This window comes from Calonectris borealis, chromosome 1 (assembly GCF_964195595.1).
Source record: "Calonectris borealis chromosome 1, bCalBor7.hap1.2, whole genome shotgun sequence".
NCBI lineage: Eukaryota > Metazoa > Chordata > Aves > Procellariiformes > Procellariidae > Calonectris > Calonectris borealis.
Genome location: NC_134312.1, coordinates 196,541,364 through 196,560,725, shown reverse-complemented (window position 1 = coordinate 196,560,725; position 19,362 = coordinate 196,541,364). Strand labels below are relative to the sequence as shown.

At 45.2% G+C, this 19,362-nt stretch overlaps 1 protein-coding gene across 3 annotated transcripts in view; it reads right to left on the bottom strand.

The window, feature by feature from the left end:
* KATNAL1 (katanin catalytic subunit A1 like 1) overlaps positions 1 to 18,177 on the bottom strand; it is a 43,040-nt gene extending 24,863 nt beyond the window's left edge. Inside the window, exons 1-4 of one of the 3 annotated variants that reach the window (XM_075139826.1) lie at positions 17,498 to 17,703; positions 9,674 to 9,757; positions 8,561 to 8,736; positions 12 to 172 (exon numbers count right to left, since the gene is read on the bottom strand). In XM_075139826.1, the coding sequence (XP_074995927.1) occupies positions 12 to 172; positions 8,561 to 8,722 (323 nt within the window). In that variant the 5' untranslated portion in view covers positions 8,723 to 8,736; positions 9,674 to 9,757; positions 17,498 to 17,703. Of the gene's footprint in view, positions 1 to 11; positions 173 to 8,560; positions 8,737 to 9,673; positions 9,758 to 17,497; positions 17,704 to 17,995 lie in introns of those variants that run through there. The other 2 variants (XM_075139827.1, XM_075139828.1) reach the window with 2 other exon arrangements.
* Between the last annotated feature and the right edge of the window lie 1,185 nt (positions 18,178 to 19,362).

Sequence of the window (19,362 nt, the reverse complement as noted above, 5' to 3'; positions counted from 1 at the left end):
CCTCTCATTACCTGTGTTCAGCTGGAACAGGAGGGGGCCAAACAGCAGGATCTCTAAAAGGCTCATCTTGACAGGATACAGGGATATCTGCAGGTCTGTCCATTTTAAAACTCTCTAAAGTGTTGACAATGCTCTTAACTTGTTCATATTCTTCAACTAATTCTTGTCGGACCTTGAGAAATACATACATCATTTAAAAATCGTTACAATTCAAACTTTTTTTTTTAAAACCATAGAAAGTACCTCAAAACATACACTACCCTCAAAAGCAGGGACTCCCAAGCCTTTCCATGCACAAACCCCAGACCTATCAGGCTGACAATAGATCTTTAACAACAGCATAAACAATTGAATCTCTGCTGAGTTCATCTTCCTGCTTGTCAATGTCATGACCAGACATGATTGCTAACACAGGGATCACTCTTCCATAACATGTGCTGATGCTTAGATTTATGTGTGCATGTTGACATGTATGCACACATAAAAACAGGATAAGGGTGCTGTTGGCAGATCTTTAACATATTTGCTACTATTCTGGCATAAAAGAACTACTCTGATTATGGTCTCCAAGGTCCTAATTATATAACTGGCTAAATCATTAAAATACAATATTACAAAATTAACTTTGTGAGGGGCACAACATCACCATACAGTCAAAGCACAAACCAATTCTTTGGTGGATTGCAAAGATTAGAACAGAAAATGGGAACTTTAACACCCTATACCATAAGTTCAAATGATAAGTAAAGTAAGTGAAATAAAAATGAGGGGAAATTATGTCTCAGAAATAAATTAGGTTGCAGAATTATGCAGCTGAATTTTATACTTGAAGCTTCTATTGCCACTAGTCAGGGAATTAGAACTACTGCAATAATGTCAAGATTATTTACTTGATATTTATCCATTTCAATTTTCTTCCACGAAGCCTAGGAAAAATAAAATCTGTGTAGAAATTTGCTAAGTTTTAAGTGATATGGTTTGTTACAAGCTCAAGTTTTGTATGCTAAGGTCACCGGTTCTTAGTACACACCAGCAACCAAAAAACTGCATTGTACAGTCTTGCTCAGAAGCATAAGCTTTCAGTGCATTAGCTTAAGATGTGCTAGGAGTCACCTGAGTGCATTTGTACTGCACCTTACCAGTCTTCCACCCATCACCAATGATGCTTTCCATCCTGGGGGATCAACCTCCAGGCTTACTTTGTTTTTTATCTGCTCGAGGGTTATAACACCCAGATGTCACCTCTTCACTGAAGTGTTGTCCACAGCTAAAACTAATTAATGCATTGCTGTGCATGCCTGGAAATCAGTATTGGCACTCTGCAGCTAGGATTACCTTAGGCCAATGGGAATCTTGCCTATTACAGGCTCGCAGCTGGACCTACAGAAACATCCTGAACCTTTCCATCCACTGTGGAAAGGCACATAGGCTCTAAAAGCTCTCGTGAAGAAACACTACAGTGAGGATATTTGCAGGCTGCCACCAGGCACACTACTGAGTGAGGCTATACCTAGCATATACTGCAAGGCTGAATCAAAAGCTAGGATCTGAAATCAGCTTACAAGAAAGCCAAGGAAAGACACCAGGCACCCAGCTGTGCTCATGTCATGCGTCCACATGAAAAAGAGCTGGGAAAAATATTGCCTGAGAACGCTGCAACAAGGCTTCACTTTGTGGCAAACAGAGGAAGGCAACTGAGGACAGTATCAACATATGTCAACGATGTTGCCTGAAATCCAGACTGTCTTTGCTGTGCAGATTCTGAGTAATCGACAGGATCAGGAGAATGGAGGTCTGCAAATCCAGACTGTCTGCTGAGGTTATAAGTATAACAGCATCAAATCAGGGAACTAGTACTAAACAACATCACCTCTTACGACTGTTCTTCCTAATGGTGCTTACTGGTGAAAAGATGTGGCCACTAGCCTGAGATCTTCCCATCTCCCTGTGTGCTTGGAAAGGAACCGTGTTGGGCACACGCAGGGTGCTGTGTCTTGTCAGCACACTTTTAGAAGCATGCCTCTTCCAGCCTGATTTTCACCTGCTCATCCCATTTCTCTCTCACTCTCTCATTTCCCCTCTCAGAATTGCGTCCCACCTTTGGTGGGGCAACTTCAAGAAAGCGCTATCTGACGTAACTGTTTGGTGGGTAAGGTGTATAAAAGAATGAATTATTAAATCGACAGCACTCAGTAACAAACACACATCACCTCTTTCTGGAAGCTACAGTTCTTCTAAAATACTACCAGGTACATCCCACAGCAATGTATCGTTCTCTCTGTAATATTTTCCAGGAATTTTTCCACTACAAGGACAAATTAGGAGATTTCAGCAGCACAAAGAAATTCTTCTCTGATTTAACACCCTGTTTAAGAAGAAGAATATATGTGACTGTCATCAGCAAGATACCAGTACGGACAGAGGCAAAGTGAAGGGTAAATCCCCAAGGCCCTGCGCCGTTCTTGCAACACTGCATTTACTTCACCAGGAGCTTTACGTGCATCAAAAGGAGCCTTAGGTATGGGAACAGCTTGATCATTTCACAGGGCAAAGCGGCCTTCTTGCTCATTCCAGATGGGGTAGCTGTATCTTTCCAAAGACACAGGACATCCAGCTCAGGCAGAATTTTCTAGTAAAGACAGTCAATGCTTGACATGGCCCCCCTCTGCCTTGCTTTGCTCTCTTTGCTCTCTCATTACACAATCAGCAGACGTATCCCCCAGTGCAAGAACTTCCAGCTGAGTTACAAATGTGATTGATTACTAACTTGGTTCCTTCAAACTGTCTAACACGCATCCCTCCTGTCCAAAAATAAATCCAGCCAAATAGCTGCTGTGAGGTACAAAGGAATGATACAGCATAAATCCTCCAGGGCACCACTCCACAAGAGACAGCCGCTTCCTACTCCAGTGCTCCAGGAATACAGACAGGATTCCTCCTATCACTCTTCCAATACATGTGGAAAAGTTGGCAGAAAACAACTTGCCAGCACTGAAGGCTGGAGTGCTGTCATTCAGCTCTCTTGGACCAGCAGGAAGGATGGTATCTGAAAATTGAGAGAAAGTGAGCCTTTGATGCCTCGGAAGCTGAAAACAGACTAACAGCTGCTGGCCATCTCTTATCCAGACCTGAGCAGACCGAACTCTGAAATACACACCCTTACCTCTCACTCAGTAACTGGCAAACCAACCAACAAAAACCCCTCAATGTACTCAAACGCCAGGGCCACAAAGGAAAACCAGCTGATAAATTCCTAGAGGCCTTAAAGAAACCAAGTCAGATGAAACAGGTGCAGAAAGAGTTTCTTGCAGCTGAGAAACAAATAACCCAGACACGAGCCAAGAAGGGCTGTGCCGTAATTACGGAGGTGACTGAGCACCGCCTTTGAGTGATCAGTGCTACTCTGAAGCAACCTCAGAAAACTGCAAACAGGAAAATCACTGATCTGTACTCACCCAGTCTCTTTGCCCCGCGTCACACCCTTCCCTGGGGTGCCAGAGCCCTTAGGGGCCTCCAGCTCAGGTTCTAGAGAACCTGAAGAAAGCTTTTAGGTTACTCATGTCTAAGCAGTTTCAGGAGATAGCATGGGCCGAGTTAACAGCTCACCACTGCCAAATAGGAAGATCTTGCTTCTCCTCACTCTTTCCCCCCAACCACACTCTGCTGCTGCTCTTCCAGATTTAATTCTGGCATCTCAATACAGTAACCCACCTTGGTAAAATGGCAGAAAATTAGCCTACGAGGGTAAAAAGAAAGTAAAGGACACTTTTGCTGGATTAGCAAGCTGCACTGGCTCGCTACCCTGTGATCAGGTGAATCCCAGGACAAAGGTGCAGGGTGCAGAGGAGGGAGAGAAGCTGGTACAGCTGGAGGGAACACTAGGTGCGGGAGAGCTCGGCCTCCCTGGGCACGGCAGGATGTTAACTGGGTTCAGCTACCGTGTGAACCTGCCTGCTCCCCAGAGCCATGCTCTGGTACGCCAGCTGCCCCTACCAGCCACATCACCCCCTCCACAGAAGCAGCATCGTGGACATTGGGTGATGTTGGAAAGCCCAATAAAAAGCCTTTCAGCCTAGGGGGTGGCTCCACAGCTTTGTTTTGACATTCCAGCCCTAAGGATTTACAGTAACCAAGGAGAAAACACATCCTAACATACGGGTATAAAACACCGTGACCATGAGTTGAGTGTACTCTTTCTTACTGGTAGTTTCAAAAACCATTAGAGGGAGCTCCTCTGTATTCCACAATCTGGCAACTGTTGTACCTTTGGCATCACCAGCTTTTATTTGCTATGCAAGAGCTTGTACTTCTACACAACTTGCTACAGCAAAAAGCATGGGTATTTGTACCTTGGTAAATACAAATAACGTGTGTTTGGGTTTTTTTTAATTATATCATGCTGGAACAAAACCAATCAAGTTTCTACAAAAGTGTTTTCCAAACCTGAAATTACTGCCTGCAATTAGTGTTAGTTATTCAACAAGCTCCATTTTAAAAAAGTGAAAATAACAATTCCCTAAGCCATACCCAAAACGGATGCCCTGTACCCAGTTTGATCCCGTGGAGTCAAAGTATAGTTCCTGTAATCACAGTTCTTCATGAGTTACCTGCAGAATATTCCTTAATTACTCATGAAGTAACCTACGAAGTGTTAATAAAACAGGCATGAAGCAAAAACAACATAAGCACAGATTGACTGAAATGCGTTTAAAATTTTTTTAAAAAGTAAACATTATCCTTTATTCTTTAAGCAAGAGTGCAGTGCACCTAATCACCTGCTGCAGTGACCATGGTCAGTAAGGCTGCCTTGCTGGCTGCTCCAAGCGCTCTGAGAATCATTGAACTCCTGCCTCAGCTCTGGCAGAGGCTCCTGTGCTCTCAGATATTGTGCAACACAGAGCACACGGTTATAACATGCAGCAGGTTTTGTTCGACAGCCACTGGCCTTGTCGTAAGCCAGTACTATCTTCTGGGGGCATGCTCTGCTGTCATTCTGCAGCTGCTGAACTGTCACTGAAGCAGCTCTTTCATACAAGCCAGCTGTCTAGTTAAAAAGACTGCAACAGCCAAGAAACTCTCTCAGAATAAACAGGGGGAATGTCAACACAAGTAAAGTTCACAGTAGCGGTCATGAGAGTAAACCTACCTTTTATTGTCATTAAGAAGAAAAAGAGATGAGTTGCTTCTGATTTTGAATCTTTCCAGTCCCAGCCTGCATTTACATGGATGAATATGCCTACATGTCAGCCAAATCTCAAAGCACAACAAAGAAGTAACTTCTTTTTCAAATGAGCTCGGAGGCCTAGGAGTGAGGATATGAATGGAGCTACACTCAGCCACCCAAGAGCAAGCTGGGAACTCCCTGGATGAAAAACAAATAAGGGTCTCAAGAGCAGGTCACCCCTGATATCCCCAAGCCAAGCTAGTTATCAGATTATCAATGACAATGAATTTTCCAAAGGGTCAGAAGAATTCTTATGTTGTCGCACTGCTGCCTTGGTGGACCCTCCAGGATGCATCTTTTGCCCTTTTGAAGTTCTGCAGGTTGTGCCAGACTAATAACACAATCCCTCTCCCCCAGTCAGCGCTGATTTTGAAGTCCTACTCAGGATAGAGCACCCACTGTAGAGAAGTGACCAGATAGGGAGGACAATGGTTCATGTAACAGGTATGAGTTGCCCAGCTGCAGAGCCATGGCTGTAACTGTTCTTTGAGATGTTACTCATATGAACATTCCTATTTTATGAGGAAACATGTACGCAAACACCTGAAACTGAGTTCACTGCCTCAGAAGTACCAGTAGAACAAACACTCTGTTTGTGCGCTGCGCACAAACGTACAGAAAGGAAAGGCATGCTTCATACTGCCAGATCCCCTCAGTGTTGGGGTCCCAGGAATCCTTCAGGAGGTTCAAGATTGTGAATGTGCACGCAGACAGAACATCTCAGAGAAGAACTGGTTTAAGTAACAATCTTCTCCTTCGATCACTTATCTACATGGACATTCACATTGTGGACTGCTCCCAACAGTAAAAGTTCTACCTACCCAGTGCCTGCTAGAGATTGCTAAACTCCACCTCCAAAAGGTACCAGGGGTGTTATCCTCCTCAGATTCCTCAGAAGATGGAGAAACTGAAGAACCTAAAGAACAGCCTAGTTCCATATGCCAGAGGAGACAGAATTTCAGGTAAAAATCAACTGCATTCAACCCCTTAACCATGACCTAAGGATTGCTTTGCTTCTCGTAACACTTGCAAAGAAGCATACAGGTATGGGAATCTTTTGCTTCTTCACATTACTGGTACCAAGTGGGTTAGACCTGTATTTTGCTAAACTTACGTACTGTGTATGGCATAACGCTTTCATAAGAATGATCTAAAAAGTATACCTAAATATTATTTTAATATTGTGAATGAGTGTTTCTTGTGATCCAACTTTTGGTTTAATTTTTTTCAGAACAGGCTGTCTGTCAGACAGCTACTGACTGTGACTGACAGTTTGGATGTAGCTGCTGTTGGAGCTGGAAAGCAGTGCTAACATCCAGATCTTCAGATTCCCTCTTAGTCTGTCTCAAGGAGTGAGAAAGCACAACAGTATCAAGAGTGAGTAAGAAAGCAGGTCTACCTCTATACGTCTCACCAAACCATTCAGGTGCACATATGGAAAAGCTAATGGTTCCAGGGCTGCATCGTTTGCTCTTAGGGCTATATCATTTTGTTCCCAGTGCTATGGGTAGTCCCATAAATCAATGAGAAGGCAAACTGCCAGGGGATGAAGCACCTCTTTTTTTAATCACGCTTCTTACTTTTTGGTGTTTGTCCTCGAGCCGAGACTGGCACCAGTAACGGCAAAGCGATATTCTGACAAAGCTCATCTGCCACCGCTGTGCTGGGAAGTTTCAGAATCAACATGAGCACACAGCATGACAGAGGCTACACCACCTGCTGCTGATCTTTCTGGGGACAGTTCTCTAAAGCATTTATGGGACACTGTCAGGGGCCATTCTGTTTTTATCTAAAAGGGATAATTTCTGAGCAGGTGCCAACTTCAGATCCTCTGCTAAGGAGCCAGCTGCCTTCCCCAGGGAATAATCCTGGAAACTGTGTTAATGCTCCTTTTTTACTTGAGGCTTGTCTCCAATGTACAGCACGCATTCCATGGTGCACAGGCTCTTCTGAAGCAGTTCAAACAACACATAACGTCATGAGACTTGAAGTAACCTTCACAAGATAAGAGCTGTTAAAAGTTTAATGGAAGAATCAATGTAATCGGAGGAAACACTAAATACTAGAAGTGAAGGCAGTGCAGTGATGCAGCTGCAGAACAAGGAAAGCCTCAGGCTCTACCTTCACGTCAGCTACAAGTTCAGCAGGAACTAAGGACACACACGGGGCATGAACACCTTGTATCAGCATGCCCTGGGGTGGGGAAGAGCTTGAATACAAATACTTGAATGTGAATATCTCCTGTACAGCATTCAGCTTATTACATCACCAGGAAAGCTAGGCACTATCACTTGTATCACTGTGCTTGTACACATACACGCTTTGCAGACAAGCTCTTAATAAGCAGACAGACTTCTACAGTTCTATGATAAATAGAATAACCTACGAATAGTACTGTCATTACAAAATGATTGCTAACAGTGTTGTAGCTATCAGTACACAAAATACTCTATGTTAGTGTCAGATGTTTCAAGCACAAAACCATAACCAAAGCACCTGCTGCAATAAAAGGAAAATTTTGCTTCTGTTTTTAAGTGACATCGTTTAAACATATATTTAGAAAAACTCTTCTTGAAATCATCTCTTCAGCTATGTACTGCAAAATTGTATCTTTTATAGGAGCTATGTTCTTCTTTCAAAACATAATATTTATGCAACATGAATTCTTTTTTCTGGAATACACCTTTATATGTTTATCCTCCAATCTTCTTTTTGATGGAACACATTTTGTACAATGAAAAATAAGACCACAAAATGTAAGGAAGATTTAAATACTGAAAGTGCTAAATGAGAGTTCTAACATTCCACCTGCATTTCACCAGGGATTAGTTCCTTGGCTTCAACAGTACTCTGCTTAGCAGGGAGATGCATGTGTGCAAGACTCAGGCTAAGAGTATTACTTGGAGTCTTAGAAACCTGATCCAAATTTGCACACTGTAGCATTATAGTTAACTGCTACTCACACAACCATTCTAGTGATGCTAACCCATCCACTCACATCTTAGTTTACTGGACATTAGATGTTCAACAGATAAAACAGCAAAAGGAAGTCCTCAGCAAAACAGTTTTGTCCAAAGTATGCAATCACACACAGACCAGTGATTAGCCAGACATCCTAAGTGAAAACAACAAAAAAATTGATTCAGTTAGAACAAAAGAATTCCTTTTGAACACACCACAGAAATTATTTTCCCACAAGTATCAACAAAATATCGTAAAAGACATGTTGTAAACTTAACTGGAATATACGTCCTCTACATCTTAAAAGGTTTGGGAAGTATAGCGTGTTTTTCAAATATCAAGTAATAGAATAAAGGCAACCTTATTTCACTCTACCTGTTGCCATTTGCCCTTAATTGCTGGATCTCTGATCGACTGGCAATGTCTCTGGATTTGCTGGATGACACCCTGGTAATATACCATAGAAGAGTCATAATTCCCAAGGAGTGCATATTCTCTTCCTTTTTTGGCATTATCGCAAATCTCTGCTAAATTCATCTTCACTCAGAAATCTGAAAGAGAACATAATCATCAGAAAAATGAATTTTACATGCTGTAGAATAATTCAGACCGTGACACTTTAGTTTTGCTTTTTCTCTCATAGCAGAATTGTGCCTTTCCACCCTCGTTCCTGTCCAGTCCCCCTCTTCTTCAACTTAGCTCTGGAGTATCTTTTTACTAGCCTAAGGTTTGAGACCATGAATCATAACCCTTTAATAGTGATAGAAAACACAACTTCTCTGCTGCCTTTGGCTCCAACACTGTTAAATTAATGCAAGAAAATTAAATGCCCTGCCCACACTGAACCTAACAAGCCAAACTTTAATTTGTAGATCACCACAATATATTAGCAGCCATCAACCCGTGAATCACAAATCACACGAGGCATTAAATTGCCTTTTATACTGTTATATTACATACGTGACTAAACGTGCCAACCAGCATCAGGGAAGTCTGCACTTAGCACTTTCAAAAGCCCTCACCCTAATGAGATTATGATATGGTTGAATGGTTGAATGACAGCTCTACTATAGACAAAGTTGAGAGCTCATTCTGTTTAAATATTCTTTCAAAGTACTCCAACATCCACATGCTGACTTGGATTTTTTCATTAAATTTAACATGTCACTTTGGGATTTATGGCAGTTAGCAATCCAAATTTAAGATTTCTTAAAACAGTGATTCCCAAAGTACAACCTTCCCCTAGTGCCCAAAACAATTTAAGATTTACAGATTTTACTAACTTTTTTATACAAGTAGTAAATCACAGCATGATTAAGGCAAACCCATAGTCCAACTTCTCCCATTAATCATTCAAGAAAGCAATATTCAACCACACATTCAAAAGTAAGCTATGTTGTACAGCTAGGTTTGTATTTAAGGTTCAAGATCGAAGCAGTGTTTGCCCCTTTATCTGAATCCCACATGACCCAAAGTCTAGGTCCTTACCACACAAAAAGAGCATCAGTTCCTTTCCCCTGTCCTCTGATTCAGGACGAGTGGGGTCCCTGACATTCACCCAGATGTAAACCTCTGGAAATCAAACATAAAAAATTACAATTCATAGCTACGCAATGCAGAGAGTTGCATTGACCAAGGGGGAGGAGGCTGGCTCAGGAGGGTCGTCCACTAGCTGCATCAAGCGTTTGGCAAGATCAAGGTGGTGGAGAAGAAACAGGGAAGGAGGGATACAGCCAGACGGGGAGAGAGCAGCATACAGTTCAGGCTGCCCAGTCAAAGACAGCCCGTGATACGGGGGTGTATGCCGCAGGAGCAGGTGGTAGCAGAGAGAAGCCAGAACAGGGAGAAACAACTTTTTATATCCTAGTGGGTTATAAAAATGTTAGTAGTTTTTATAGAACAGACAAGACAAGATCAAGACGGCATTAAGGAGGATGTATCTTATGCCTTTGTATTCCCTCATGCTTAACAAAATTCAAACCTCTGACAGTAAGTTAAACATATATCTACATGACCTTCATTCTGCTCTCCCTGAACACTGCCTATAGCAAACACACTGCCTCCCAACAGTGCCAAACTGATGGTCCTTACTGCTGCCTGCAGCTGCACATCGGCTCTGCTCCACCACCTCTTCACTCCTGCTCCCTGCAACTACGCCATGGAAACCTGCTACCCTCACTTAAACCCACAGGCCACACAGCTTCCATGTGGCTGAAGACTTTGATAGCAAGAACACGCTGGTGCCCCACGGCTGGCACTCCACTGAGCACAGCGAGACACATTGGGGCTTACTTGTCCTCGTGCTGTGCTGCACGTTTCAGCTTGCAGATCATTCCCATGGGCTGTTACAAACTTCTGGGCAGGAGCAGAACTAAGGTGGAAAGGGCGACGACCCTAATTTTGTTTTCTCTCGGTGCTGAGGAAGGGCAGGATACGTCTTTGGAGAGCTCTAGTTCTCTGGCAATTAAGACCATTTAATTTTAAAATACAGAAGATGATAACTGATAAGAAAAACTGATGTCACTTGCATTGCACTGGAAATGGATAAAAAGATAAGAACTGAATATAAGTTACAACCCATTCAGAGCTGATGAGTCAACTTACAAATGAACAAAACACCTCCTGGGGCAGAATCCATTGCCCCGTCTTCAAACACATCCAGTTAGGATCCGCTACACAACCAGCTTGTCCCCGTAAGGAAAACGTCCTCAAATCTGTGGAGGTTTTCCCCACATGTAGCAAAAAAGAGAGAGTAAATAAAACATTTCTAAGGAACTGCTGCATATAATTCCTAGAAATCCATTAAACAGAACACGTATTTACTTCAGCAATCTCTTGTATCTGTTTATTATAGCTAGTTCACACCCTGCAGGCGTGTGTTTAACTCCCTTTTGCCTCAAGAGGGCTGACACTCACATCCAGCTCCCCTTAATCCCAGAAGAGTGTCCCGCTCACCGGAGGAGACAACCTCCCCATCTCCAGTGGAAGCTGGGCCAACCCATGGGCAGGAGGCAAGGCACAGCAGCCATGCAAACACGTGCTTACTTCAGAAGAGTGGTTAGGGAGCTGGGAAGCAGGAGGCAGAAAAATTTACATGGTCTTAAAACTGCAGGGGGAAACCAAATGAGAGTCTCCCATTTCCTCCAGCAACCAAGAGTTTGGGGGCTTCTGGCCTCATGCTGGTGACACTGAAGCTTAAGCAAGAGCTTGATGCCCGGTGCATCACGCTGGAGAGCTTCTAAACATGGACGGTCACTGAAACTTGGAGCATACAGGGGGGTTGGTGGATGTACACGTATGTACCTACTGAGCGGTCGATGCCTCCAGAGCTAGGCTGACAAAAGCCTCTGGATCTTTGATTCAGGCACTTCAATTTTTACTTATCACCTACCCTAGACACCAAAGCAGGTAATATAGCTTGAGAAGGTGAATATAACATCACCAAACACCCATAAGACATGTTTGAAACTGCAACTGTAGACCTCAGTCCTAAATCAGTGCTTCCCCTAACCCCCAGGCAGTTATTTGAGGTCCTATTGCAAAAAGACTGGCGATTTTAAACTAATGGCTAAAAATGGTTTAACAAAACGTTTTACTCGCACCAGCGATGGTAACGCTACTTCAGAATAGCCAAAGCAAGTCAAAACAAATATGTCCAAAACTAAGGAAAAATTATTTTTAAGAAGAAATTCCCTTCTGGATTGTTTTCTGGACAACCCCACTCTTCAGCGCCGGGGTGAGGAGGAAGAGGTAGCTAGAAGTAGGTGAGGGCTTTTTCATGTTATGTACTTGTTTTTTATAATCTGTTCTACATTATATTATAGAGCTTATACAACATTGCAAACATCCAAGGAACCTGAAACACAGAAGTCATAAATAGTGCTTTTGTTGTTTGTCTTTTATTGTTTGGGGTTTTGTTTAAATATTTGTTTTTCCTACCATATCACAGCCACATCTTTTAAGTAAATACACAGCCAGGGACAACTGTTGTCAGGTACATTTAGAACAACTTATACATTACTTGTGACACCAGTCACAGCTTTTCATTCTATCATTGCGTGGTTCTTTCCTGCACTAGACCATAACAGCTCCACGGCACATCAAGATATCCTTGGAGATGCCTTAGTTCACGAATCATTGACAAGAAGACACATTACAGACATTCATGTCAGCATAGCTGCCACACATGGGGTCTTAAGTCCACTTGTTAAAAACCCTGCAGCAGCTAGGCTAAAAGGTCACAGGGGATATTGATCTCTATTCTTTGCAGCATAAGCTGAGCTGATCCCTGTCTGGGGTCAGAAAAGAATTTTTCTCCCAGAACTAAAGCAACGCACAATTGAGCAAGATCCAAAAGACAGTCTCTATGTTAACATTAAAGCATTACACACACACAAACATATCCATAGGCAGATACACTGACTGTGTGAATGGTGGGCAGAGAGGGACAGCTTGTTTAGCACACTATTCCAAACTCGTGCGCAACACCAGTGGTAATGCAGGACGACTTCCGCCCTTCAGCCTGACTCCCACTTAACCTCACCACAGTGCTACCAGAGGCAATAAATGTCCTCCCCTATAGATGGGGTCTGTAGCAGGGGTTTCCTATTGCTTGATATTGAACATTCAACTCTGCAGGTGCCAAAACGAAAGGCACCTCTGCTATCTTTACATATCTCTTTTATGCCTATGTGTTTTGACACAATCAGTTACACAACTATGTCCCGTTTTCTCCACAGGCACTCGACTCTTGCACAGGATGGATGACACTCATTAAATGAGCAGTTACTCATTTTTGCTTTATTCTCATTGTTTCAATAGTCACATCAAGCCTTTTTTACTGCCTACTAATCAGACTTTTTCCAAATCAGTTGTTAATTCCTCACTGATAGGGCTATAACATACCTGTTTTTTTCTGAACATGCATCTTTCTCTGACCAAAATTTTACCCAGGCAGACTAGAAATTTTCCACGGCTCCCTGAGGTTGCTGGTCTTACGTCAGAGCAGCTGTGCAGTATTGCTGACTGGACAGCTGAACATCTGGAAAGGCCTGGACATACACAGATGAAGACTGGTTACTAATTCTGTTTCTCATTTTCTGTAAATCAGCCATGCAGCATGATGTCGGGCATCCCGAAATGCAATGTAAGAGACCCGACTAACGTCACAAGACGGAGCGCCACGCTGTTCGGCACCATCTTCTGAAATCCAGTGCTGAGGTACGACTATACATTTTCCTCTTCTACAAAATAGAGCCGGGATGGCTCTCTGCTGCTGCACAACCCCAGAACAGGTCGAGAGCCACACAGACCAAAGCAAGGAAGTGAATTCCAGTGTTAAGAGGTTTTGATTTTCGTGTGCGCCCATTTCTATTACCAGAGTCTAAGCAATGAACTGAAGTTGTTCCTTTCTCAAATTCTTCTTACTGCTTGGAAGCTTTTCCTCACAATTAATCTAAACCTGCCCTTCTTAGTTTAAGGCCATATTGTTTTTGTAAGCCAGCTTTGACCAGTTTCAAACAGCTTCCTCTCCCTTGATTATGTTTTCAGTTAAAATAATACAACGATCCCATTTTCCATTTTCTCTTAAAAGTTAAAAATTGTTAAAATAGAGACATATAACAACGTGACAGTACCTTACCTGGAAAAGCATAAACTGCAACACTAACTGGAACATTATCAGAGGAAGAAAAAAGCATTTTTTCCCTGCATGTCACGCGATTCCTTCTAGAAGCCTACAGAAGTCTATTTCTGACTGAAATACAGACTGTATTTCTTCTTCATGTGCTTGATGTATTTTATTTGATTTTTAAGAACAAGTTATTCAAAACCACAATTATTAACAAAAATTTAAATAAGCGTTGCCTGCTTTATTGGAAAGATTATGCCTTTTATTTTGGACTTGGGTGCAGAACAACTGGCCTTCATTTCTATTAACTGTCCCTGTTCAGAAGCAAGCGCTGATGCTGCAGACGATTATCAGGCATTACGTTCACATGACAAAAACAACATTTTAACTGATCATTGTCAGATAAAATACAAACAAACAAAAGGCTTGCCAAGTTCCACAGCCAAATCTCTCTTTCCCTGTCAACTTGGCTTTGTTTAAACTTGCAGCTGTGGTCCCATGGACTGGTGTGGAAGCTAACGATCATTACCTCACAGGATCACAACTCCTGTTAAAAATATATATATAAATAAGAACATGGCTCAGTTCCAGCAGATCTGGATTTAAATTACATTTAAATGGCTTCTTGAATCAAAGACGAGAAGTGTGCGCTACGCCAGTGCTCTTTTCTTTTTTTCCTTTTGCTGTCTGCGTCAGCAGCGACAAGAATGGCTACAATCACAGCAGCGGCACCGGGGGTTGCAGCAGGTAATGTCATTGGAGTGTTCACTCCCCGTTCGGCATGTCACTTCAAAGCAGCACACGCGCCAGATAAAACATATACACACACCGTGGTCCAGGAAACGCAGCACCAAGGGATCTTTCAATTCAGTTAACTGCTTTCTGTTAACTGGTTTTTGGCTTCTTTGCACTGAAACTCTGTTTTGAAATAGCAGACGTGGAATTAATGGGGAAATGTGTATGGAAGTGGGAAGGAGAAGAAACATGCACACAGGCCTCAAACTATTTTTGTGTGGAATCTTCTGAGAGCTAACTTGAAAGAGAGAGTTGAATGTTACTTTAAATGCAAGTGAAAAAAATATCTTCAAATGAAGTAAAGACATTCACCACAAGTTAACAGTAAACACAAATACATAAGAAACCACTAAACAGTCGGTCAGTGTTTTAATTAGCGATAATATACTATTGCACCGAACAGAAAGCACCCTGGAGAACAAAATGGCCATTTGCAAAGCCTTTGAACTACAATTTTATGAAGAACTAGGAAGAGGAGAATCAGAGATTGCTGGGCTATTCCTAAGACTGACTACAAAAATGTAGAGCATCTCATGTACCAGCTTCAGGCATGTCTATTATTTAGGGTAACAAGGTGTTCATCAGCTAGGCTGGATAAGAAATGAAAATGGCTAACACAAACACTATGGGGCACTCGAGGGAGTGTAGCTCCATACATATATTCTCCATACATATATGTAGCTCCATACATATATTCTATATACAGTTTAGGCAGCGAGAGGCTTGCTAGCTGCTTCTCCACCTTAGCCCTGCTGGACTCAGGCTGGCTCCACACATCTCTCTTCTCTCCAGCATGGTCTCCAGGGCTTCTGGCATTAGTACCACACCAAACCCAAGCCAGTGTTCAGGTGGCACTAGCCCTGAGGTGACCGATCCCTCTTCTGACAGGATGTAGGGCTCAGATACCTGAAGGATTCTGCAGGGCCTGTCCGGAGCTCAACAAAGTGGAACTCAGCCCAGATCAATAGTCCCTCTGGCCCTTTGTGGAGCCACTTGCTTCTCTGCACATCATGTGTGTAAGCACTTCTGGTAGAGCAAACGTGCCACCAAAGACTCCCAAGATGGGTCTGTGCAGAGCCAGCTTGGGTTCAAAGTGTTTATTAGGTCGGGCTCTGTGCCAAGAAAGGCAGTTAAACTGCTTCTGCACCTGGCCCTGGATACAGCATATCCATGTTCCCACAGCACTGCAGCTCACAAGCCCTGCCAGACCATAGTCAGCTCCACAAAGATGTAGTTCTGGTGCTGCTACATTCCTAGCGCAGCCAATCTGCAACCCAGATAAACTTTCCATGAATAATTGCAGGTTTAATGGACTCACACATGTGTTTATAACCCTGACTCATAAGGTCAGAATTTAGGCCTGGATACTTTTCCACCTTTTGAATTCCCCTCTGAATTTCAAAGAATTGGCTCTTCAGGACTATGAATGTGTATTTTTTTAACTAGAATTTTGCTTTTTTAAATTGTTCTAAAGAATAGTATATATTCTTTAAAATATACATTTATATGCATATTGCTGTTAGTGCTACAGACATCAAGTCTTCAGATTTCTCAGCTCATCCCCAGAAGAATCAGCTTTTTTTTTGCAATTATTTACACAGCAAACCAGATGAAGGCCTATTCTTGTTTCCTTGTCTCCCATTTACTTTTCTAACTATCTTGAGATTGTGATTAGCTCAGGGCAGGATCCATTCCTCTCTCTTACCTGCTCAAAAGCCCAAGTCTCCGAGAGCAAAGCACCCTGGAAGCACACTGCAGCAGCGATGTTCACTTTTGCAGTCTGATAAGTACCAGGAGCTGCAAGAAGCCTAAGCCTGCCTAAGATATATCTGACATGGGGGTGGGGGAGGAGAAAAAAAAGAAACGACCCAAAAACCTTCAACTGCAATAAAAATCAAACATCCATTGGAAAGAAACCCATCTCTGTGACATTTGAAACTGTATTAGGACTAGACGTTCAATATTCACATACAAGAGAGTACTAATGCACTGATGCTTTTAAGATACAGATTTTCAGGAAGAAAAAACAACTCCCTCTAATATACTAATCATAAATATGTATATTTTAAATACGATATGGAACAGGAACTGTAATTTTATCCCCCCCCCATGCCTGTTGGCGAATACAGGATAAAGGATAACACTAGAACTGTCATCAGAGGAAATGGAGAGGGAAAAAGAGACAAATGCCAATACTGACTTCATGACAGAAATGTGGGCACAATGGAAACGAAGCAAAATTATTTTAAAAAGTAACAGTGTCTGCTCATATAAAGATCACCTAGTGCAACAAGCTCAACAGAGCCTAAGTGTGGTAGGACACATGAAACCGCAAACCGTGAAGTAAACTGGTTGGAGAGATTTTCCAGGGCCCCTAGCTCCTGGCTCTTTGACCGCTGCCTCCTCCGTATCCATTTACCCAGCCTCCAATCTACTCTGCCTTCTGCACAGCCCTCCCCTTGCATCTGCTCAGCCACTCCTCCTCCAGCATCTCTCTCCCTTTTCATCCATCTACCGATGTTCCCATGTGCCCCTTTCCTTGCATTCATTCTTTCCTCAGCCTCCAGTGGAGTCCTCCACTTGCATCCACACGCCATCCAACACATCCTCCCCCCAACGCACCTCCTAACTGCACCCACCCACCCGGGTTTCTCCCATACGCCCCCACCCCTGCATTCACTCATCCTGCAATACGCCTCGCCTTCTGCAGCCACCTACCCACCCGCCCCCGAGCCCGGCATGCCGCATACCCCTCCCTTGGTGGCACAGCCCGCCCCTCGCATCGCATCCCGCCCCTCCTCCAGCATACCCCTCCTCCTGCACCCACCCACCCTCCAGAGCGCCCCGCACCCGCCCCTGCGCCCATCCCCCTCAGACACCGCGCTCACCTTCCGCACTGCCCCTCCCTCCAGCCCCCTCCTGCCCCCGGCTGCGGTAAAGGGGCACCCTTGACCCCCGTCCACAGCGCCATCATCCCCTCAGAGGAGGCTCCGGGGAGACGAGTCGCCTCAACGCCCTCATTCAGAGCGAGCCTCCCCCTCCTCACAACGGTCTCCTCTGCGGGGGCAAAGCCGTAGCACCCATCCTCCCCCCCCCCCCAACCCCCGCCGAGCGCGCTGGGGTTTGTAGTTCCCACCCGCCGCCTCGCCCCTCAGCGCCCAGCGCCCGGCGGGGGGCGCGGGACTACACTTCCCAGCAGGCTCCGCGAGGCCCTCCGCCAGCCTCTCCCGCCGCTACCCCCCCCTCCGCCGCCGTCTCTCTCAGCGCGGCGGGACGGGCAGCGGCGCCGCGGAGGGAGGGCGGCTGTTGGGCCGAGGTCCGAGCCGCCGCCCCCCCCCCCGGGCAGCGCTGTGAGGGGCCTCCCTGTAGCCGGGCCCTGCCGTTACCTGGGAGAGCCGGGGTGCGTGTCCGCGGACGGGAGCGGCGTGGGGAGGGGGGCGCAGTCCTTCTGCTCTGTCAGGCCGGGAGGGGGGAGAGGCACGGGGGGGACGGGGGGACGGGCGGGGGAGGGGGTGCGCGCGCGCGGCGGCGGCGGCGACGGGTGGTTGCCATGGCAGCGGCGGGGCGCGGGGAGGGGACGGCGCGGCATCCCGCTACCCCGCCCCCGCCGGGAGGCCGCCGGGTCCCCGGGCGGTGCCCGGCCTGCTCCGGAACGAGCGGGCGGGCGGTCAGGCTGCGGCCTCTCCGGAGCGTCCTCGGCCTTGCCCTGGCAGGGGGAAAGGGTGGGGTTTTCCCGGCGAGCTTAAAACAAAGGAAAATCCCGCTGCATCGCCGGGGATGGCCGCGGGTGCTGCCTGCCCCCGCCGCGGCCGCCAAGCCTGCGCTTTGGAAGATGTCTGTGTGAGACATCCCGGCTGGAGGCAGGCAGAGAGCCTCTCCCTTTCAGCCCGCTACGGCCGGGGCCGGAGCAGGAGCAGGAGCTGAAGCGGCGCAGTCCCTGGCGAGGGAGGGAGGAGGGTGTAAGTGCAAGAGCAAAACGGCACGACGCCCCGGCTGGCTGCTGAGTGCCGGCTGTGCAGCCTCCTCTGGTCCTCCGTGTGCCGTCCTTCATCTGCGTTTAGGGTTTAGTAGATGAACGCACTTGCTCAGAATACAAACCTCATGTGTTTCCACTTATGTTAAAGGAGCGGCTAGGAAAGGGAAAATGTGCAGTTGTCCTGTACAGGCATGCAGAAGGAGGCTCGACACTGTCTTTGCTAGTGGGATCATTGCTTTTATATAACAGTAAAGGAACAGATTTGGAGATTTGCCTGCCCCTTGGACCAAAATGATACCTGGTAATCACGGGCAGCCTCACAGGACTGCACCACCCAGTTTGTATCGTCTGCTGAGGGTGAATGTTACCTAGCATTTCTGAACGGTGCATTTCACAGTTAATATGAACAGCCTGGTCCCTGTGAGGGGAACAATGCGGTTATAAACCTCTCTAAGGATGTCATTTCACAGTTAATGCAAGCCAGCCTATGTCTGTATTGCCACCAAAAGGGATAGTCCTGCCTTCCTCTCTGATCATGGCTATGCTTTCCTGTTTGTTATTTACACGGCAATAATGCTTATGTTGCCATCTGGCAAGGCAAGCCTGGGATCTGATCTGGTGGAAAGCCAGTTACACCCCTCCGAAAAATTACCAGTATTCAGCTGGATCAAGTTCCTGAACTAGCTGACCCTGCAGAGTTGCTGCAGGCGCAAGAAAGCAGAGGAGATGCGGAGGCAGGAGCAGCCCATTGAGATCCCAGCAGATCTGAGCTGTGTT